At 39.2% G+C, this 23,671-nt stretch overlaps 1 protein-coding gene across 1 annotated transcript; it reads right to left on the bottom strand.

Moving 5' to 3' along the window:
• Positions 1-3,791: 3,791 nt before the first annotated feature.
• LOC135674066 (copper-transporting ATPase PAA1, chloroplastic-like) lies at positions 3,792-7,303 on the bottom strand. The gene is made up of 4 exons (XM_065183511.1): positions 6,829-7,303; positions 6,692-6,745; positions 6,264-6,417; positions 3,792-4,012 (listed from the first exon to the last, which is right to left on the bottom strand). Exons 1-4 carry the CDS (start codon positions 7,240-7,242, stop codon positions 3,984-3,986), a joined length of 651 nt encoding a protein of 216 aa, XP_065039583.1. The 5' UTR covers positions 7,243-7,303; the 3' UTR covers positions 3,792-3,983.
• Between the last annotated feature and the right edge of the window lie 16,368 nt (positions 7,304-23,671).

Genomic DNA, 23,671 nt, shown 5'->3' with positions numbered 1-23,671 from the left:
AAGAAAGAGTTGTAAGAGGGTAGTCGGTCTTCGCCCATTAAAGGAAGACTATTAGTAGATATCGGTGCCTCAACGGAGAAGGAATCGAGAGTGGATGTAGGTCACGACGATCGAACCACTATAAATTTGGTATGGACTCTCCTTTTGCTATTTATTACTGTTGTTTTCTGTTTTAAATTGCTTACTAAATTGACGAACTTTTTATCATAAGTACTAATTCACCCCATCTCTCTTAGTGTCGACTTGATCCTAACATTCATAACTATATTTATGTCAAATGACCATTCACAACTAAAGTAAAGGTTCACTAGATTAAGATAAGTGATAGAATATAAAATATTTCTACAACATGTTCAACCTTAGGGAAAAGTAGAATACCTTTAAGATCCTGCAATTAGATAAGAATATTCTTATCCAACTCATTCTATGACCATTTCGCAAATTTGTATGCTAATCTTTGGATGTATAATACAACTCTTTTGCTACCTATTGGCCTCTTTGCCCTCCCCTTCCACATATTAACAATGCCTATTGGACTTCTTTGACTAGTAACTTTTCAACCATCGAGATTTACAATGCTCTTAAATCTATAGGCCTAGGGAAATATTCTAAATCTAGTGGTTTTATCATGAAATTTTACATGCATTTTTGGGGGATCTTAAAGACCTCTATCTCAAATGTCTTTAACACCTTTCACTGAACCTATAACCTTTCTGAATCTTGGAGCAAAACCTATTTGGTCTTTATTCCTAAAAAGAATAACCCAACAAGGATATTTGATTATGCCCAATCGCTTTATGCAACATCACTAAAGTCTCTTTAAATCAACTAAAGAGTGTCCTCAGCTCCTTAACTAACCAAGAGCAATCAACTTTCACTCCAAGCAGATGTATTCATGATAATATTACTATTGATCAGGAGCTCACCCACATTATGTTTAACTTTAAAGGAAAAATCCTTTTATTCTAATGAAGATTGATCTTCAAAAAGCTTTTAACTATCTCCTAATCTACCCATCATAATGTTCTTATTAGATTGAACTTTCTAAAACACTATATCAAGTGGATTATGACATGTGTCTCCTCCCTTTTATTCTTGCTCTATTAACAATATACATTCTAATTGTTTTAGAAGTCGTCATGCTATTCAATAGATTGACCGTATATCTCTTTACCTTTTTGTCCTTGTCCAACAATTCTCTTTTTTTATTTTGGATGACTTTATTTTAAATAAAAAGATAAATATTCGAGTGCTCCAACTTTCTTATTTTATCTTCGAGGATGATTTTCTTATAGCCATGACCATTAGAGCTATCCAAAATCCTATACTAATTTGTATAAGGACTTTAATTTGTATTTTCTTTTGGTTTATCTTCATATAAACAAGGATAAGTCTGTAAACTAACCATCGTGTTTCCTATATTAAGTATAAAATATATGATTGTTGATCCGAAAGTTCACATATATATTCAATATATAATGATGCATTAAAATTTAATATTAAGGCTCATTTAGCTCAATTGATAGAGCATAAGGATGGTTCAAAAGTCTCGCATGGATGACTTTTTTTTTTTTAGGTCCGATTTTACCTTTTAAGCTTGCTTCCCTTGGTTAGGGTTTTCTTCGTAGCCTCAATCTCTTTCTCTTTATTCAAAATCTTGACAAGTAAAAATTTCTAGCTAGGTTTTTTCTCACTTGAGTATTTGAGAATAATGTATAAATTATTTTCTTATATGATTTAGATGATTCGTTATCTTATTTGTTTCGTTCATAATCGGTACTATTAGATTCGTTAAATTTTGTTGGGTAGTATTGTTTTTGATGAGATGCAAGTGTTTTCTTCATACTTTGCAATTATTGCTGCTATTTCAAAGTGGAGATTGACTTATGTCCTGATTCAATTCAGGGAATCCAGCTATGAGAACTGCATCTTCTTGCATGATAATATTATCAACTACTCCACTCTCAATTTTACTAGTGCATCGTTATTATTTATTTTGCCCTTTTTATTTTCTGTCTTGGATTAAATTAAAATTTCTTATCATAATTCTATAATTGTCACTAAAATCATCGATGATGAATCTCCTTCTCTTGCATGTAATTCATGTTGTAAGCCATTCTTTTGCTTGCATGTCATATAGACCTATTTGGAAATCTAGGTCACCTTTTGAGTAGAAATATGAGGTTTACCTTCACCTATCATAGTAATCAAAGATTAAAGCCTTAGGTGTTAGTGTTATTCCTAGTCCTAGTCTTGGATCCTAAATCTATTAATTATTTGGATCCTAAAATGAAGTAAAGTTCTAATCTTAGGATTAAGATATTGGAAAATTAAATTTACAGTGATCATACACTGTGATGGTATACCCAAACGAGACCATCAATCTGATCATGAAAATGAAACTTAATTCTTTGTTTCTTAGCTGGTTAGGCCTATTGTGATTAGAAACTTATTGAGTGATATAGAAATAAATACATGGTTGTTGGGAATGTCATGCAATGCTTAAAATCCTTTTCTATCTTGATTTGGCTTACCTTAGCAACAATCATCCAAGTGATGATCTCTAATGTGGATGATGATTCCTCTAGCATATGTCATCTTCGTTCTAGTTTGTATTGTGGATGTGGATGAAAAAGAATGAAAATGGTGGGAATCGTCTAACATGGTATGGACCTAAGAAAAGGAAATCTATAAATGCTATCGTTGGATGAGGTGAGTTAGTAAAGACAGAAAAAATAGAGGGCTTAAAAGCACTTTAATAAAAACTTTCGTATAAATGATATGTTCATTGCACTTTCATGTTTTTAAATGTCTCTGAATTCTTTGCATTCATCAGAAACTTCTATGAAAATTGTCCATGAAACTTTCTTCTGCCATTGAATCATTAGGCACGGATGTCTCAACTGGCAGCTAGATATTGAGTGGGCCATACGAACATTGCCTGAGATCCTAAGTTTGAAGGTTCAATTTTAGTTTCAGACAATGATCATCATCGCCTATTATAATCCAATCATACAGCTACATCCTTCTCTGTTGGATCTTTAGATTCAGATCTTCCCATCGTCCAGAAGCATTCACTCGTTATGGGAACTTGTTGGAATAATGTAAATATGATGTTATTCAAGAACCATCCGTTAACACATATTCATAAGTTGTCTCGCTGTTTAGTTGACGATATCGATAGTTACAACTGCAGTCTGATATGTTGCTGTGACTACGGCTATTTGTGCTGATAACAATGTCCCAAACGTGCGCAAAAGTAAATACTCTCAACTTCTCTCTAATGATATTAGTTACTTTGTCAATGAACATAACAATGCATTTAGCTCGGTTCGGTTCAATTTTCTTGAGATAGAATTTGACTCTTTCTACATAATAAAATACATCTGAAAGTTGTGTACGGTTGAGGCACTGAGAGAGAGAAGTTTACAGGTGATGTAATAGTATCTTAGAGAGCATAGCAATAACCATAAGAATTCCCCCTTTAACATGTGATCTTTTTATGGTCTGTCATTTTTTGCTTTTAATCAGATCTATAGCAAACTCATATTTGCATTATAGTTAAATTGTTGTGGAAAGTTTAAATCTCAAAAGATCAGGATCATTTCTAAATGAGTTGAATATGATGATTCGCAAAACCAAGTAAAGATAAATTTGGGAAAAATAGATGTTATATTTGGTGTCAAAATAATATAAAAATACAATATAAGTACTTAAATATTTAAAAATACTCAGTGTAATGTGCTCTGGTTTAGAAAGAGAACATTCAGATGTGAACAATAAACAGTCCGGCAGCAAGATGTCAAGAAGTATTTGATGGCATCCAAACAGAAGTTTATAATGGAATAATTCTTCTACTCTCAAGGTGTGTAGAGTAAACAGCTAAATATGTAGTTATTATTGTGGAACTCAATTTAACTGCCAATGCCTGGTTATTTCCTGATGGACTGGACTGCTGGTAAATCTCAAGTCTGCAATGACCTTCAAGCTGGACTACTGCCGCTGCCACCATCTACACATGAAAAAGTAGCGGTCATCAGTATCTTGTCAGGTAAAAACCTTTGATGTTTTTGCTACTCTCAGAAAATAAAAAATTGTATAACTGCATACGAAGTGAAACAAAGGAAAACAAAATTCTCTATTAGAACACATTGCTAGTTTCTTCTGTAGCATGGAGTATACAATTAGCACCATGCTTAATGGTAAAAAAGATACTGACTCAAATGGTGTATATAGCAAGTATAATAATATTAATCGACAGGCAAAAGTTAGTGGAAGTACAAACCCACGAGCAGTAGCCATGACAAGACCTACCTGAAAAAGCCAAGGCAGATGCTATATGCATTTGCACCTTAAATGAATTGCTCATGAAGATTCTTTTAGGCATAAATTTTAAGAACCATTGATGCTATAATCCTAGGACTAAACTAAAGAGTCAAAAAAAAAAAAAAAAGTTCAGATATCCCAGTAATACAAAACCATCTGAAAAAAGTTTTGCTATGTGAAAAACAACTTACAAGATATCCCAATAATCCATTATTCAAGGGTTAAAATCCATTTTAAATCTTGTGATTTTGATCATGGACATTTTAAGCTCTTATAATTTATTCGTGTCTAAAATAATTCATACATTTTAAAAAATATAGTATATAAGCCCCTCCTATCAAGTCTGAGTTAATAGACATTAAAGTCTGCTTACATGACATACTGACTCACAATAAATCATTAATATAATGATACGTATAATTTAAGTTAAAAAAAAAACTAAGACCTCCATTAATGACGGGAGGAGGTGTTGTCGTAAAAGCGACTACCAACAACTGTATCGAGTCGCTGCTGCTAAGCAAGGCATCGTACGCATGAAGCCTCTCCCGCATTGATAACGAGCTCAGGAGCTTTGGTCCTGTCTCTGGTGAATGTGCGTTAATCAGTCCGACGGTAGGTATATAGTAGTCTCTTGGTCCCTCATTATATTAGTGGTTTATTGTGAGTCAGCATGCCACGTAAGCAGACTTTAATGTCTATTAACTTAAACTTGACAGAAGGAGCTTATATGTTATGTTTTTGAAAATGCAAGGGTTATTTTAGGCACGAGTGAACTATACAGGCTTAAGAGGTCCATGGCCAAAACCACGTGTCATTATATTAATAGTTTATTTGTGAGTCAACATACCACGTAAGCAGATTATAACGTCTTGTAACTCGGACTTGACAGAAGGGGCTTATATGCAACATTTCTGAAAATGTATGAATTATTTGAGACAAAATAAACCATATGGAATTAAGATGTCTATAGTCAAAACTACATAGACCAAAATGGACGTTAACCCATTATGCAAGGAAGTGCATGCATTATCTCCATGTTGAGCTAACATGGGGGGCAGAAAGTTCCACTCATTTATCCTTAGAATGCTGAACTAGAAACTTGGAAGCGAATAATCATACATCCATGTCAGGAGATCAATTTGGAATAAAGTTTTATCTCACAAATTTGGTGGATATTTGAAGATTATTATTTCACAACACTTGAGTGAAAAAGACTGAGTCTGAAAAATAAAATCCTTTTTGAAGGAAATGTCGGAGAATCCTTGACTCATACTTGGATTAGGAAAAGCTAAATCAGAATGCAATGATCCACTTTTGCTACATTTTAAGTCTTCAATACTAACCTAGCATCTTGATAGATGGTGACAGCTGTGTGGTCCTAGTTCTATCAAATACAAGGAAACGGTACTAAAGAACCTTAAGGAAGCACAAAAATCTTCTAAATCGACTGCCAATAAAGAGACTAGGGAGTTGTTGTGGCGCTTATATACTGATTCCTAACAGGATGATACTAGATTTGGTATATTGACCCCTATTAGTGTACTGTTCTCCCATAACGAAAAGGAAAATAAAGCTACTATATCTGAGCTTAAATTTTTGAAACATGTATGATGTTGAAATCAATACACATCAAGAACATTTTATCCACTAAAGCAAGCTTGATAATTCCATAAATCGCCATTCTAACTGCACCTTTTAATGTTCCATATAAGAAATGCTTAGGTTCACTTCAACTACTTTCTTTGCTTTACCTAAATTACTGGTATGGGCACTACAACAAGCTAGACAAGCGATTCATGAAATTATCATGTCCCACAATGGCGCACATTGTTTGCACCTACTTTGAAATCAAAACTAAAAAATCACAGGAATCTCTTGTCCATCCCACAAGGCCATATATTATACATAAGGTGTTAAATCATTTGACTAGAAGTTACCTTGAAGATTGGACTTAAATCCACAGGTTGTCAAGTGTTTTGCAAGCTTCTCTCCAAGTTCTTGCTGCCAATCCTGCACAACCTTGGCTTCTGGTACAGTCCAAATGAATGCCATCTCTTTCTCAAGGTTAACTATGGCAGATGATACCTGAGGCTGCATCAACATCCATTTGTGTGAACAATATATCTCTTAACTCAAGTTGGGAATAGGATCGCAGAGATTTTGTATGAGTTTCTGCAATATAGTCACTAGAATAATGGTAACCTACAGACTCATTGATTGGTAGTCTATCACTCATAACAGTTTATATCCAAAACGAAGCTGAAAGTTACTAAATTCATCGTCTCGGAGTAAAAAGATCAAATCAATCTCTCAATAGTGAAAGAGTCGTCTATCAGATCTTTCTCATGCTAAGAGTTATACGTACTTGACTTTCCAAGATACGTTTCACGCTTGCAGCGCATCCACCGCAGGACATTCCCTGCAAGAAATCATCAAAGCAAAACTCTAAAAATCCCCCTCTTTTTCACAACGAAAAGAGGCAAAGCGGATGAGACGAATTACCCCGACATGGAGGACAATCACGTCGGCACCCAACGCAGGGACGTCCTCCAGATCACCGGCGACGGGTTTGGCCACGGTCTCCCCGCCGCTGGACCCGCCATCTCCGCCGCCGCCCCCACTGCCTCCGTCGACGCCATCGCCGCCGCCGCCGGAGCCGGAGACCGCGTGGGAGCTCGACACCGACGTGAACCTGCTCAGGGTGGGAGCAAAGGGTGAGCTGCAGAGGTTAGCTCCGGCGAGGGGCCTCGGGGGGACGCCGCGACCGCTCTCAAAAGTTAGGAAGCAACGGGCTTTGTGGGAAGCGGGGCGTTTGGGAAAGGGAAGGAGCGGGTGGAGGTTTCGTGAATAGTCGGTGGTCCTCGAGGGAGGCAGGAGGGCGATTCTGCGAATAGGAGACCATACCGCGCTCTCCATCGCCGTTGGAGAGCGAGCTTTGGGAGTCAGAGGTTGGTGGATGGGAGGAGGTAGTCGTAGATGAGGGTCAAAGCTCCGTTATCATGAGAATTCGTGATGATGCTGCTAACGTACCGTTATGTATTTCACTACCACAATGAACCGTTATGAAAAGACGATGAAATAGAACAAGTTTCGAAGTATTCAAATGATGCAGCTCCCGTTACAATGGAATACTTCGTACCAATTGAGTTATAAGGATTGTAACACTACGTTCTTTCCCCGTGCAGTCATTCAAAAACGTGGGACGGTGGAAGGTCAGTAGGCTTCTGGGATCTTGCAACGTGTTTCACGTGACCCCAAATAAAAAAAACACAAAGTAATTTGCGTCATCAGGGAAGCGAAACAAAATTTTCTGCGCCGTCGGAGCTCTTTTGTCACCTACTTGCGTCGGCATCGCAGATAAAAGGTGAAGTTTGTGTTTCATATATAATCTGACATGCAGAAAATTTGAGGTGAATTCTCTATGAATTAATGGAAGTTTATATCATCCAACTTAACATAATAAATCAGAATTATTGCAACGGTAGGAGCCCAAATCCAAATCTATTCAGTTCGCCTCTCATTCCTTATTCCGGCATTGTTCCTTTCTGACCGGAATGCTTCAGAAACCAAATATTTTCTGACCGGAATCCTTTCATAACTCTAGCTTCTCATTAGCTAGAGTTATTAAAGGTTTATGTAGGCAACTTGAATAATTAGAGCATTATGACCTGGTACATGATGTTTTTATTAGTAGCTTTTTGTTTGATGTGCATTTATCTTTTATATGTCATGACTTCAAATATTTGATGCAAATGAGTATGATTTTTCTCTTTTATTCAAGGATCTTGTATGATATATTCAGGTTTAATTTGATTCAGAGATACACATCTTCCTGAAAGAGATGTGCTAATTAATGCAATAAAATTGATCAAATGGCTAAATCAAATCTAGTAATGCAAAATTAACAAAAATTATTATTCTACTTTGTGAAGGATTTAGGCTTTGGCATTATGAGTCTTTAGCCAAGTAGATCGTTCATGGATTATTTAGAAGTAATATCCACTATGTTGTTGGACGAAAAATATAGCATTTCTGTCCATAAAATATGGCACATTTGATAGCTCTCAAATTTAAATTCATGATTTAAATGTAATGTAATGATAGGAATAAATACCATAGCTGTTAATATAAGCAAGTTCCTTTGTTGTCTTTTAACTCATTGAGTTTGGACCCAACAGATTGTTAGGATCGAGAGCACTAAGAGGGGGGGGGGTGAATTAGTGCAGCGGAAATCGTATAATAAATTTAAAACCAAAAGCTGCGTTTGTTCAAAAACTATTATGATGCAAAAGCAAATTCTCAGTTTGTATCTAAGTGCAGTTTGCGTCTAAGCGCAGATTGCGTCTAAGCGCAGTTTTGCGTCTAAGCGCAGATTGCGTCTAAGCGCAGTTTTGCGTCTAAATGCAGATTTACGTCTAAACGCAGATTTTACGTCTAAACGCAGTTTTACGTCTAAACGTAGTTTTACGTCTAAGCGCAGATTGCGTCTAAGCGCAGTTTTGCGTCTAAATGCAGATTTACGTCTAAACGCAGATTTTACGTCTAAACGCAGTTTTACGTCTAAACGTAGTTTTACGTCTAAACGCAGATTTACGTCTAAACGCAGTATTACGTCTAAACGCAGTTTTACGTCTAAACGCAGTTTTACGTCTAAACGCAGTTTTACGTCTAAACGTAGATTTACGTCTAAACGCAGTTAGACGCAGATTTACGTCTAAACTTTGAAACTTGTTTGTATACTCGCAGAAGGCAGTATGCAGATGAAACCAAGACGTAAACGTAAACTGAAATCTGATGATTGAGCGAAGAAAGCCGATTTACGTCCGAATGCAGTTTTACGTCTAAATGTTGAAACTCGTTCGTAAAATCGTAGAGGACAGATTGCAGTTATTAATAGGATTAAAATGTAAGCGTAAACTGCAAGGAAGCTCGTTCGTAAAAGCGCGGAAAACAGTTCTGCAGAATCAAACGTAAACGTAAACTGTAATGTATGAAAATACGAGTTTACGTCTGAATCCAGATTTGGAAGAACAGCACTTAGAACTTGTTCGTGAAAGCGCAGAGAGCAGTAGTGATGAGGGAGGTTTGCAGTAATGATAAAGTGCTCGAAATTAAACGCAAACCAGAGATTTAGAGTGGTTCGGTCAGCCTTGACCTACTCCACTTTTGGCTTCCTCCACCGATGAGGTTGCCGACGTCAACTAGCTGCCTTCCTTCAATGGGCGAAGGCCAAACTTCCCTCTTACAGTTTCTCTCCTTTTGACAGGCTTAGGAGACAACCTTTACAGACCTTTCTCTCCTCACTTTACAGTTGAAAACTTGAAGAACAGAAGGAGGAGACTCAAGGGCTTTACAACACTTTTGAGCTCTTTAGAATCACAGAAAAGATCACAATTTCGGTATAGGTCTGTTTCTTTTCAGTGCTGAATGGGTGGGGTATTTATAGGCCCCAACCCAATTCAAAATTCGAGCTCAAAACGATCAAATCGATCAAATCCCAGAATTCTGGGATCAGGCGGTTGCACCTCTCGACTGGAGAGGTGGCACCGCCTGGCAGAGCTCGAAGACTGAGCTCTGCCGATTGCTTCTTCTCTGCCAGAGCTCGAAGACTGAGCTCAATGGTTGCATCACCTGGCAGAGCTCGAAGACTGAGCTTGGTGGTTGCATCACCTGGCAGAGCTCGAAATCTGAGCTCGGTGGTTGCATCACTTGGCAGAGCTCCAAACTGAGCTCAAGCTGATGCACCATTCTGCCATAGCTCGAAGACTGAGCTTGGTGAATGCATCACCTGGCAAAGCTCGAGACTGAGCTCAGGCTGATGCACCACTCTGCCAAAGCTCGAAGACTGAGCTTGGTGGTTGCATCGCCTGGCAGAGCTCGGAACTTGAGCTCTGGCGGTGCAACCTCTTGGCTGGAGCGGTTGCACCTCCTGGCTGGGGCGGTTGCACCTCCCAGCCCCACAGCCCAGGCGGTTGCACCTCCTGGCTGGGGCGGTTGCACCTCTCAGCCCCACAGCCCAGGCGGTTGCACCTCCTGGCTGGGGCGGTTGCACCTCTCAACCCCACAGCCCAGGCGGTTGCACCTCCTGGCTGGGGCGGTTGCACCTCCTGGTGCAATCAGGGTCCGAATGGTTCACTCCATTCGACCCACTTTGAATCTTTTCAGGGGCCCAATTGCCCCAAGATTAAGCTAATGGGATCACCTCCCATTTTCATGCTTAATCATCGTGCTAACTACGATTATCTCTAAGACAACTTCTGCAGCTTGCTCCGATGCGTCAATCGCTTCTTCCGGCGAGTTTCCGGCCAACTTCCGTCGATCAACCGATAACCCTCGGTGATCCTTCTGCGGACATCCGGCATACTCCTGGACTTTGCGACGATCCACTTGGCGAGTTCCGACGAGCTTCGCTTGGCAAGCTTCTGGACTTCTCGGATCTGTTCTCTCTGAACCTCCGACGACCGTCCGAACTTCCGTCGAACTCTCGAACTCCCAACGTGATCATGATCTTGACTCCGGCGCAACTCCTGCTGCTTGTCTTAATCTCATCGTAGTTAATCCTGCACACTTATCTCAACACATAGATTAGATAACAAATGACAATTGACTTCATCATCAAAATCCGAGATTCAACAATCTCCCCCTTTTTGATGATGACAATCAATTGATAAAGGAGTTATCCTTAACTCCCCCTATCTATATGCCATAGTTGAGATAAGTCAACCTTGAATTCAAGACCTAAGAATTCAAGTGACGCATTGATAAGTTAGATCAGTTAAACTTATCAATGCTCCCATCATGATGCCTATCATGATGTATCTCTTCAAGAATTATGTCAAGGCATGACATACATCAACAAGTTTGTATGATAGTGTTTGTAACTAATCATCATGTAATCATATAAAGCTACGAAGGACTTTTTTACATGATGCTTACATTTGAGATTTTCTAGCAAGTTTGCATTTTCTATAGAATATCAAATCAAGATATGACATGACATACATCAACAAGTTTGTATGATAGTGTTTGTAACTAATCATCATGTAATCATATAAAGCTATGAAGGACTTTTTTACATGATGCTTACATTTGAGATTTTCTAGCAAGTTTGCATTTTCTATAGAATATCAAATCAAGATATGATGCAAACTATTGCACATGTTCACATATCTCTTGGTGATGCAAGGATGGCATAACATTGTTTATGGCATCACTCAAGTATTTGTAACTATGACATAGATATGATTATGGCAGTTCAGCTATGACATAGTGTTTATCAATTCATATTTTTCTCCCCCTTTGTCATCAACAAAAAGCATGATAGCATGATCAAGCATATAAAGGAAGTCATGACACATATATCTCTTTATTGTTTTTGCTTGACGGAGGAAAGTCATTTTCCAAGGAGTTTTCATAAGAGTGTACGGGAACAACCCATTTTTAGCATACAACCCGAAAAATGAACTTCTTACATGCATTTGGTTAAAAATATTTGTCACATAATTTGCAACATGTTATTTGATCAAGCGTTGTCAAGGCATGTAATAGTAATAACTCAAGTATTTGTCACATAATTTGCAACATGTTATTTGATCAAGCGTTGTCAAGGCATGTAATAGTAATAGCATTCGAATAATTTTGATGTAGTAACACAATTATTTCAAGTGCAGCATTATATCATATTGCATAGCAGGATTTTTATTTCAGCAAGTGTAGCATTGCATCACATGGTAAGATATCAGCTCGTATGATGCAAATTTTTGTTTGATACATGGCATGATAGCAATCATATTAGCAATAGCTACCATATCAATGTCATACTGCTGACTTATCAACTTACATTGGTATGTTGCTTCATATTTTCAAGGCATAGGCTTTTAAACCTTTTTAGTTTCAGTGCAAAAACCGAGATAAACAATAAGAGATGTTTGCAAATATGCTTACGCAGACAAAGATAACCATATCAGGGTAACATATGTACAGTATATCAGATAACCATAAAGACAAAGTCCTTCATGAATAACATAAGGAGTTTACAACATGTCATATCAAAAACATCAGATGTTTATACAAGCTTATTCATGAGGTGGAAGATTAAAGTGCCTAAATAAAGAGTCAAATTGTCGATGGATTTGTTGTAGCTCGGTTAGGATTTGATCTTGTCGAAGTTCAAGCCGTTCTTGTCGTTGCTCAAATCGGTCCATCCGAATCCCGATATCTTCGATGGATGATGTGTGAGTTTGCTCAACCGGATGTGTTTCCTCAAAGGGACAGATTGGAGGAGAGTGGGTACTCCTAAAGACTGGGGTTTCCGGCTCTGGTTCAGGTTCAGGTTCAGGGGGATTAGTTCTTCTAGGCATTCTAACCCAGTTGCCGTTTCTATAGTGACATCTTAGTCGGTGAAGTAGATTTTTGTTTATTATGCTGTATCTATCTGATTTCATTACTTCTTCTTCTAGTGGTATTTGAATGTCGTAAGCTTTCATTATTCTAGTAATAATTCCACCATATGGGAGCATCATATCTTTTGTAGATAATTCCAACATGTTTTGTTGGATCAGATAGCCAAGACAAATGTCACGTTCTTTCATAATTAGGTACATAATTCCTAATTCCAATTGACTCACTTCATCATGATGGTATTGCTTAGGAAGAATTATACTAGTCATGATATGATGAAGTATCTTAGTGTTAAAGGGCATTAGATGTTCACAACTTTTAGAAATAGATTCTATGTTAGGATTGGCAAGGATTGTTCCTAAGGCGTTAACGTAAGATGTTCCAATAGTATTTTCATCCCATGATCCTTTAAAGTAAAGTCCTATGCTTTTCATGGGAATACCTATTATATCACAAATGAATCTATCAATGATTGAAATGTGTTGTCCTAATAGATAGGTTGATATCCTTTCTTCATCATCTTTTTGCATATTGTTATAAAACAATCTAACTAGTCTAGGATAAATGGGTTCGTTGATCTGCAAAATGGGAAGTAGATTTAGGTTTGCAAACCAATGGATAGTCTCTACATCTCTTAGTTCATTCAGATCTACATATTTTCCCTTATTAATGCTTCTTAGTTCGAAGGAGAGAAATTTTTCAGCATGGTTTTTGGAATCAAAAAGAGTGAGATCAAACTCTTCTACTACTCTCCTCTTTCCCTTGTCCCTTGAGGATCTTCTAGATCCCATTACTACTGCTTTGTGAAATCTTCAAGAGAAGGAAGGATTCTTGATGTTTTGCTCCGAAATGGGAGGTATTTGGAAGGTTTAGAGGAGTGAAGTGGGAATGGAGGAGTCTTGGAAGAGTAGAGGAGGAAATGGGGGTGAGTTGGGGTCGGTTCCTTAGCCGGCCCTAGCGTGATTTTAGAGGGCAGAGCTGCTGGCGGTTGCACCTCTGGCTGGAGCGGTGCAACCTCTGGCAACCCGTGATGGCTGGAGGTGCAACCGCCAGCTGGAGAGGTGCCACCGCCTGCAGCAGGTGAGTACTTAGGATGATTTGATTTGGGAGAGTTTGCCTTGAGGAGAGTTTCAGAGCAATTGATGTTTGTTATATGATTTCGTATAAGTTTTTATTTAAGGAAGAAGCTCTTTGTAAGATAGATCTTTTAACGTGCATACGAATGTTTGTTTGGTGTCCCTTTTAAGATCATGACATGTTTAGTTTCTACAAGAATTAATTCGTAGATGAACAGGTTTTGAAGATCAGGGGGGTATGTGAATTTGGATATCATAAGTTTCTAATTGTATCGTATTTGTGATTTCATAGCTTCCACTTGTTACTTAAGCGTTGCGAGTTCCTTTTTGATTCTTGGTTTATGATCATTGAGAGTTAAGGAGCAGAACATTATTTCTTGCTCCGGCCTAGACTTTTAATGTTTTTATAGGAACGGATGATTTTTAGGAACCCATTTGCTTTTGGGTGCCTCATAAACAGATCTATATTTTCTATCATGTTGCATAGAGTTTATCATGGTTCCTTTAGGAACCCAAATTAATTTGTTTGGACTTATTTTCTTGAATGGACAACAATGTGTCTTGTGTCCAGATTTGCAACAAAAGTTGCACTTGGTTTGGTGTTGAACGTGTAAGATGGGGCCTTTTACAAAGGTAGTTGGATTTCGGTGAGGACTCCTCACAAATCCAATCCCACTTCTTTTGGGAGCATGACCCTTGTTTGTAAGGATCATGTTTAATGACTTGCTACCAACCTCGAATTTCTTCAAGGTGTCCTTAAGCAGCAAGTTTTCTTTTTGTATAGTTTCTAAATCATGACATTTGATACATGAGTTTAAACTATCATGATGTTCGACTTTTAACTTATCAAACTCACAAGTAAGATTATCATGTACCCTTTTTAGCAACTTGTATTTTCTATTTATAACTTTGCATTCATCAAATAAATCATGGAAGGCATTTAATAATTCATCGAAAGATAAATCAGCATCTAATAAATCTGTTACCTCCCCTTCGATGGCCATAAAGGAGTAATGAGCAACTTGCTCGGTGTTGGATTCTTCTTCCTCGGATGCGCTCGAATCATCCCATGTTGCTTGGAGCGCCTTCTTCTTTGTTGTTCTTTTCTTGACTTGGGGACAATCACTTTTGTAATTTCCCGGCTTTTTACATTCATAGCAGATCACTTGGTCCTTCTTAGGTTCAAGTTTATTTTTCATATCGTTTTTAAACTTGTTTCTTTTGAAGAATTTTTTAAACTTTCTTGTCAACAGTGCCAAGTCATCGTCACAATCCTCATCACTTGAGTTTTCTCTCAAGTGGCATTCAGAAGTTTTAAGTGCCATATCCTTCCTGTTCTTTGGAAGGATGTCTTCTTGCTCTTCATGAGCTTTGCAGGTCATTTCGTAGGTCATTAATGACCCGATTAGTTCTTCAAGAGGGAAATTTTGCAGATCTTTTGCCTCTTGAATGGCGGTGACTTTAGGATCCCAACTCTTAGGAAGGGATCTTAGTATCTTATTAACAAGCTCAAAATCCGAAAAGCTCTTTCCGAGACCTTTTAAACCGTTGACGACATCCGTGAAACGGGTAAACATGTCGCCAATGGTTTCACTCGGTTTCATTCGAAAAAGTTCAAAAGAATGCAGCAACAGATTGATTTTTGACTCTTTCACTCTACTTGTGCCCTCGTGGGTCACTTCAAGTGTGTGCCAAATATCAAAAGCAGTTTCGCAAGTTGAAACACGATTAAACTCGTTTTTATCAAGAGCGCAAAATAAGGCATTCATAGCCTTTGCATTAAGAGCGAAAGCCTTCTTTTCCAAATCGTTCCAATCGATCATTGGAAGAGAAGATTTTGAAAATCCATTTTCAACAAGATTCCATAGTTCAAAATCCATAGAAATAAGAAAGATCCTCATTCGGGTCTTCCAGTAAGTGTAGTCCGTTCCATTGAACATGGGTGGACGTGTAATTGAATGCCCCTCTTGGTTTCCGGCGTATGCCATCTCTCTTGGATTTTAATCCTTTAGAGAGTTAACCTTGCTCTGATACCAATTGTTAGGATCGAGAGCACTAAGAGGGGGGGGTGAATTAGTGCAGCGGAAATCATATAATAAATTTAAAACCAAAAGCTGCGTTTGTTCAAAAACTATTATGATGCAAAAGCAAATTCTCAGTTTGTATCTAAGTGCAGTTTGCGTCTAAGCGCAGATTGCGTCTAAGCGCAGTTTTGCGTCTAAGCGCAGATTGCGTCTAAGCGCAGTTTTGCGTCTAAATGCAGATTTACGTCTAAACGCAGATTTTACGTCTAAACGCAGTTTTACGTCTAAACGTAGTTTTACGTCTAAGCGCAGATTGCGTCTAAGCGCAGTTTTGCGTCTAAATGCAGATTTACGTCTAAACGCAGATTTTACGTCTAAACGCAGTTTTACGTCTAAACGTAGTTTTACGTCTAAACGCAGATTTACGTCTAAACGCAGTATTACGTCTAAACGCAGTTTTACGTCTAAACGCAGTTTTACGTCTAAACGCAGTTTTACGTCTAAACGTAGATTTACGTCTAAACGCAGTTAGACGCAGATTTACGTCTAAACTTTGAAACTTGTTTGTATACTCGCAGAAGGCAGTATGCAGATGAAACCAAGACGTAAACGTAAACTGAAATCTGATGATTGAGCGAAGAAAGCCGATTTACGTCCGAATGCAGTTTTACGTCTAAATGTTGAAACTCGTTCGTAAAATCGTAGAGGACAGATTGCAGTTATTAATAGGATTAAAATGTAAGCGTAAACTGCAAGGAAGCTCGTTCGTAAAAGCGCGGAAAACAGTTCTGCAGAATCAAACGTAAACGTAAACTGTAATGTATGAAAATACGAGTTTACATCTGAATCCAGATTTGGAAGAACAGCACTTAGAACTTGTTCGTGAAAGCGCAGAGAGCAGTAGTGATGAGGGAGGTTTGCAGTAATGATAAAGTGCTCGAAATTAAACGCAAACCAGAGATTTAGAGTGGTTCGGTCAGCCTTGACCTACTCCACTTTTGGCTTCCTCCACCGATGAGGTTGCCGACGTCAACTAGCTGCCTTCCTTCAATGGGCGAAGGCCAAACTTCCCTCTTACAGTTTCTCTCCTTTTGACAGGCTTAGGAGACAACCTTTACAGACCTTTCTCTCCTCACTTTACAGTTGAAAACTTGAAGAACAGAAGGAGACTCAAGGGCTTTACAACACTTTTGAGCTCTTTAGAATCACAGAAAAGATCACAATTTCGGTATAGGTCTGTTTCTTTTCAGTGCTGAATGGGTGGGGTATTTATAGGCCCCAACCCAATTCAAAATTCGAGCTCAAAACGATCAAATCGATCAAATCCCAGAATTCTGGGATCAGGCGGTTGCACCTCTCGACTGGAGAGGTGGCACCGCCTGGCAGAGCTCGAAGACTGAGCTCTGCCGATTGCTTCTTCTCTGCCAGAGCTCGAAGACTGAGCTCAATGGTTGCATCACCTGGCAGAGCTCGAAGACTGAGCTTGGTGGTTGCATCACCTGGCAGAGCTCGAAATCTGAGCTCGGTGGTTGCATCACTTGGCAGAGCTCCAAACTGAGCTCAAGCTGATGCACCATTCTGCCATAGCTCGAAGACTGAGCTTGGTGAATGCATCACCTGGCAAAGCTCGAGACTGAGCTCAGGCTGATGCACCACTCTGCCAAAGCTCGAAGACTGAGCTTGGTGGTTGCATCGCCTGGCAGAGCTCGGAACTTGAGCTCTGGCGGTGCAACCTCTTGGCTGGAGCGGTTGCACCTCCCAGCCTTGCAACCCTGGCGGTTGCACCTCCTGGCTGGGGCGGTTGCACCTCCCAGCCCCACAGCCCAGGCGGTTGCACCTCCTGGCTGGGGCGGTTGCACCTCTCAGCCCCACAGCCCAGGCGGTTGCACCTCCTGGCTGGGGCGGTTGCACCTCTCAACCCCACAGCCCAGGCGGTTGCACCTCCTGGCTGGGGCGGTTGCACCTCTCAACCCCACAGCCCAGGCGGTTGCACCTCCTGGCTGGGGCGGTTGCACCTCCTGGTGCAATCAGGGTCCGAATGGTTCACTCCATTCGACCCACTTTGAATCTTTTCAGGGGCCCAATTGCCCCAAGATTAAGCTAATAGGATCACCTCCCATTTTCATGCTTAATCATCGTGCTAACTACGATTATCTCTAAGACAACTTCTGCAGCTTGCTCCGATGCGTCAATCGCTTCTTCCGGCGAGTTTCCGGCCAACTTCCGTCGATCAACCGATAACCCTCGGTGATCCTTCTGCGGACATCCGGCATACTCCTGGACTTTGCGACGATCCACTTGGCGAGTTCCGACGAGCTTCGCTTGGCAAGCTTCTGGACTTCTCGGATATGTTCTCTCTGAACCTCCGACGACCGTCCGAACTTCCGTCGAACTCTCGAACTCCCAACGTGATCATGATCTTGACTCCGGCGCAACTCCTGCTGCTTGTCTTAATCTCATCGTAGTTAATCCTGCACACTTATCTCAACACATAGATTAGATAACAAATGACAATTGACTTCATCATCAAAATCCGAGATTCAACACAGATACCATATTTAAGAAAAGAAAAAGACATACTTACTCTCTTTTATTGTAATATCGTTTCGACAGATACATGACGTTCGGTAAGTGAAAAAACAGAATCAAACAACATTTTAAGGTGGATTTTATTCTTTATCCTTGTGTGGGGGTATTTTGCCCTCTGATGATGCGATCCACAACATCAACTTCACTTGACTCGACAGAATCATATCTTTCTTGGATTACATGGATTATTTATTCCTTCATCAACCGCTGCGTGTTGGTATACCATTTGGCTAATGTACAGAGAGATTTGATGATTCTCTTGGATTGAACAAGGCCCTCTTTCTTAAAAAGCCTGCATTAAGGGGCAGTTATGTTGGGATCAAAAGCATCAAGAGGAGGGGGTGAATTAGTGTAGCGAAAAACTTTCGTCGATTAAAATGACGTTCGTTCAATGAAATCGTTTTCGATGAAAATCATTTTGAAAAGTTCTTCAACTTAAGAGTAAACGGAAGTATAGTTGACGTAAAACAACGGAGGCAGTTTGCAGTTAAGATAAGGAGCAAAATGTAAATGCAAACTGAGATTTAGAGTGGTTCGGTCAATCTTGACCTACATCCACTTTTAGCTCCCTCCTCCGATGAGGTTACCGACATCCAATAGAGGCCTTCCTCAATAGGCAAAGGCCAACTACCCTTTTATAGCTTTACTCCTTTTGACGGGCTTAGAAGACAACCCTTACATATTTCCACTCCTCTCTTGAATGATCAAAACTAAGAAGAAAAGAGGGAGAAGAACTTCTAGCCTTTTACAACACTTTTAAGCTCTCAAATTCTTAGAATAAATGTAAGTTTTCAGTGTCTTTTCATGCAGGAAAGGGTGGGATTTATATAGGCCCCAACTGGTTTGAATTTGAAGCTCAAAAGTATCATCTCCTGGATTTTCGGGGTCCTGGCGGTACCACTGCCAGAACTGGGTGGTACTACCGCTTGACGCTGCTCGAAGACCGAGCTCCGGTGGTACCATCGCTTGACAGGGGTGGTACCACCGCTTGACTTCGCTTGAAGACCGAGCTCAAGCGGTACCATCGCCTGATAGGGGCGGTACCACTACTTGACTTTGCTCAGAGATTGAGCTTCTGGGCGGTGCCACCGCCGTCCAAGAAATCTGGGTCTGAATGGGCTGATCCATTTGGCCCAATTTGGATCTATCAAGGGCCCAATTGGTTCCAGATTAAGTTAATAAGATCATATCCTATTCCTAACTTAATCTTCATGCTAACTATGATATTTAAGACATTAATACTACAACTCGTGTTCCGGTGCATCAATCATTTCTTCTGGCGAGCTTTCGGCGAACTTCCGGCGAACATCCGACGAACCCTCGCGTGATGCTCCGGCAAACTCCTGGACTTGCGACGATCCTCTTGGCGAGTTGTGACGAGCTTCTTTGGCAAGCTCTTGAACTTCTCGGATTTGTTCCAACAGAACCTCCGATGACCGTCCGGACTTCTGTCGAACTCTCGAACTCCCAACGTGATCTTGGTCTTGACTCTAGCGTAACACCTGCTGCATGTCTTACTGCCATCGTAGTTAATCCTACACACTTATCTCAACATATGGATTAGATAACCAAATGATAATTAACTTCATCATCAAAATCTGAGATTCAACAATCTCCCCTTTTTTTATGATGACAATTAATTGATGATAGAGTTAATATTAACTCCCCCTATCTATATACCATGCTTGAGATAAGTCATTCTTGAATTCAAAGCCTTTGAATTCAAGAGACATATTGATAAGTTAAGTTCATTTAACCTTATCTATACTCTTGATTCCTATCATAATGTATTTCTCTGAAATTGATATCAAGACTTGACATCCATTTTCATGTTTTACATTTCAAATATGAAAGATAACAATCGTAGCAATTCATCATATGGTAAGATATCAACATGTAAAATTACCATGTAAGGTCTTGATATCTTAACATAATGCAAACATTTTAAGTGTATAGCAATCATAGCATGGCAAGATATCAACATTATAAAACTACGATGTAAGCTCTTGATATCTTAACATAATGCAAACATTTGAAGTGTATAGCAAACATAGCATTTCATCACATGGTAAGATATCAACATTGTAAAATTGTAATGTAAGCTCTAGATATCTTTACATTAATGCAAACATTTCACGTGTATAGCAATTCTATCATTAATTGACCACATATTTTAAGATACCAATATTGTAAAATTACGATGCAAGCTTTTGATATCTTAACATAATGTAAATATGGCAATTATAGCAATTCTATCATCAATTTACCACATATTTCTCCCCCTTTATCATCAGCAAAAAGGAGAACGATTTAAGTAAATTTTAAGCATAAGTGTGGTAACAATTCATATCATAAAAAGGTTCATGTCATTTTTTAACAATAAGTGATAGGATACAAATTTTTCAAGCAAACATGATATAAAAATAGCTTTCATTGCTTCTTCCCTTTTACTTGTCATTAACGTTTTGTACAAAGGAGGAAAGCCATTGTGAACTTATTTGAATGAAGTTAAAATGATAAGAGATTAAATCATACTTTATTTTAAAAATCTTTCTTCATCGAGAAGGAAGTCATAAAAAGGAATCATTTCATTAAATCCATTTCTCGAAAAAATATTTTTCACAAGGTAAATCTATGAGAGATGCATTTGTTAATTGATTCTATATGTCAAAAATCAATGATATGAAACAAACTTGATATGACATAGGCTTATGAAAGCTATATTAAGTCCGGAAGAGAAATACTAAATCATGTATTGTTAGGATCAAGAAAGTCCGAAAGTGAAATTTAACACATTCATTCATTCAGACAAGGTTTTGCTATGGATTTTCAAACACAATCATGAAGGTAAAACATGCTCATAATCTTGGAAGTTTTGTATCCAAAACACATAATTTTCAACATGTTATTAAGGCATGTAATCGTGTAAAATTCTCATCATAGTAATTAAGTGATTGATCATTGAATTAAGAAAGTCTGAAAAATAAATTTAATAAGTTCATGCATTCGGACACATCAACATTCCTAATTCTCTTCTAATGAAATCAAATTGTTCTTCACTTAAAGGCTTTGTAAAAATATCAGCTAGTTGATGTTTAGTATCAATAAACTCTATAATTACATCATGATTAGTGACATGATCTCGTATAAAGTGATGTCTAATATCAATATGTTTTATTCTTGAGTGTTGAATGAGATTCTTTGTTAAACATATTGCACTTGTGTTATCACATTTAATGGGAATATTTTTAAGATGAACTTTATAATCTTCTAAGATGTTTTTCATCTGCACAACTTGTGCACAGCATGTACTAGCAGCAATATACTAAGCTTTGGTTGTTGATAGTGCAACCAAGTTTTGTTTCTTAGATGACCAGGAAACAAGAGCGTGTCCCAAGAATTGACATATTCTTGATGTGCTTTTTCTATCTAGTCTACACCCAGCAAAATCCACATCAACATAAGCAATTAACTCAAAATTCTCAATTTTTGGATATCATAATCCTAGATTTGTAGTGCCTTTAAGATATCTAAGTATTCTTTTAACTGCTTTGAGATGAGATATCTTGTTGAATCTCGGATTTTGATGATGAAACTAATTGATTGTGTTTAGATGTTTAATTGCATTTTGAGTGATGTAGGTCTTCTCGAATAGGATTAGACAGTTAACGCAGGAGGAATTGACGTTACGCCAGAGGAGATCACGTTAGGATATTGGATGGCAGAAGGCTTCGGACGTCGGGCATCGGGCCAAGAGCGGAATTGCGCCAAGGATATCGGGGTTGCGGAGGTCAACCGCCGATTGAGCAACAAGCCACAAGAGAGGACGATGCGTTGAAGAATCGGACGAAGCGCCAACCAATGATGTGCCAGGCAACAGAATGTCAATTCGCGTTGTAATAATTGTCTTGATCGGAGTAGAGTTTTGACTTGTGTGTGCAGGATTAACTACGATAACGATGAAGACATAAAGCGAAACAAAGTGTCGGAGTCAAGTACGAAGGATTTGTTACGAGTTCGAGAGTTCGACGGAAGTCCGAAGGTTCGTCGGGAATGCTGCCGGAACTAGCCGAGAATGAGTAGGGAGCTTGCCGAAGGGTTTTTCGGAAGCTCGCCGGAAGGTTCGTTGGAAGTTCGCGAAGCTCACCGAGAAAGATCGGAGCTTGCCGAAGAAGCTCATTGGAACTCGCCAAGATCAAATCGTGAAGTCTAGGAGCTTGCCGGGAGTCCGCAGATTGGTTTTCGAGAGTTTATCGGAAGACCGCCGGAAGTTCGCTAGAAGCTCGCTGGAAGAAGTCTTGACTTGTGGACTTTGTAATAGCTTAGGAAATGTCTTTAAATTTATATTTAGCATATTAATTAGGATTAGGATTAGGTGTTAATCCTATATCCCAAGTAGGAGCCAATTGGGCCTGAATTCAGACTGGTTTGGGCCAAGTTTGGAGCCCAACTAGTGAGCTGAAATAGTGCAGGTGGTGGCACCACCAGATTAGGAGGTGGCACCGCCAGATTAGGCGGTGGCACCACCTAGAACCCGAGAACCAAGCAGTGGCACCATTGGACTGAGCGGTGGCACCGCCCAGCACCCGAGAGGTTCGGCGGTGGCACCGCCAGCCTCGGGAACCCAAGAGAATTCAAAATTTGGAGCCCAAATTTGAATCCTCTTAGGGCCTATAAATACCCCTCAATTCTCAATAGAGAACACAACCTTTGAGAAGCAAGAGATTGAGATAAAAGTCTTAGCAAAGTCTTTAGCAAGTTTTTGTTTTCAATTGCTTTAGTGTTCACCTCCTTCTTTCTCTTTAAAAATTTGTAAGAGAGTGAACCACTTGTAAAAGGTTGTAAGAGGGGTATTTGTCCTTCCCCTTCAATGTGATTTGCTAGTGGAAGTTGGGAGCCTTATCGAAGAAGGCTTCGCATGTGGATGTAGGTCGCATGACCGAACCATTATAAATCGGTTTGCGTTTATCTTATTGTCATTTATATTACTGCAAACTATCTTCACTTTGATGCTCTACTTCTTTGTCTCCTTCTTACGTATCCCTTCAAGTTAAAACGCAATCGAAACGGTTTCAAACGAAATGTTGCTTTTATCGTACGAAGTTTCCAAAAGTGTTTAAATCGTCAAAAGTTTATCGTACATTACTGCTGCACTAATTCACCCCCCCCCCCTCTTAGTGCCGCTCCGATCCTAACAAATCTTAGGGTTCGATTGAAACCTAACATAAAGTCCTACACTGAACATGATATCTGGTC

Source organism: Musa acuminata, chromosome BXJ1-5 (genome assembly GCF_036884655.1).
Source record: "Musa acuminata AAA Group cultivar baxijiao chromosome BXJ1-5, Cavendish_Baxijiao_AAA, whole genome shotgun sequence".
Taxonomy (NCBI): Eukaryota; Viridiplantae; Streptophyta; class Magnoliopsida; order Zingiberales; family Musaceae; genus Musa; species Musa acuminata.
The sequence above is the reverse complement of the archived record's forward strand: the minus strand, read 5'-3'. Positions and strand labels throughout refer to the sequence as shown.

Coding starts and splice junctions, on each gene's coding strand:
- LOC135674066 (XM_065183511.1), bottom strand. CDS start 7,242: ATGGAGAGCGCGGTATGGTCTCCTATTCGCAGAATCGCCCTCCTGCCT. Junction 6,746..6,828: donor TGATTGTCCTCCATGTCGGG/GTAATTCGTCTC, acceptor GATTTCTTGCAG/GGAATGTCCTGCGGTGGATG. Junction 4,013..6,263: donor ATTTAAGTCCAATCTTCAAG/GTAACTTCTAGT, acceptor TTTCATGTGTAG/ATGGTGGCAGCGGCAGTAGT.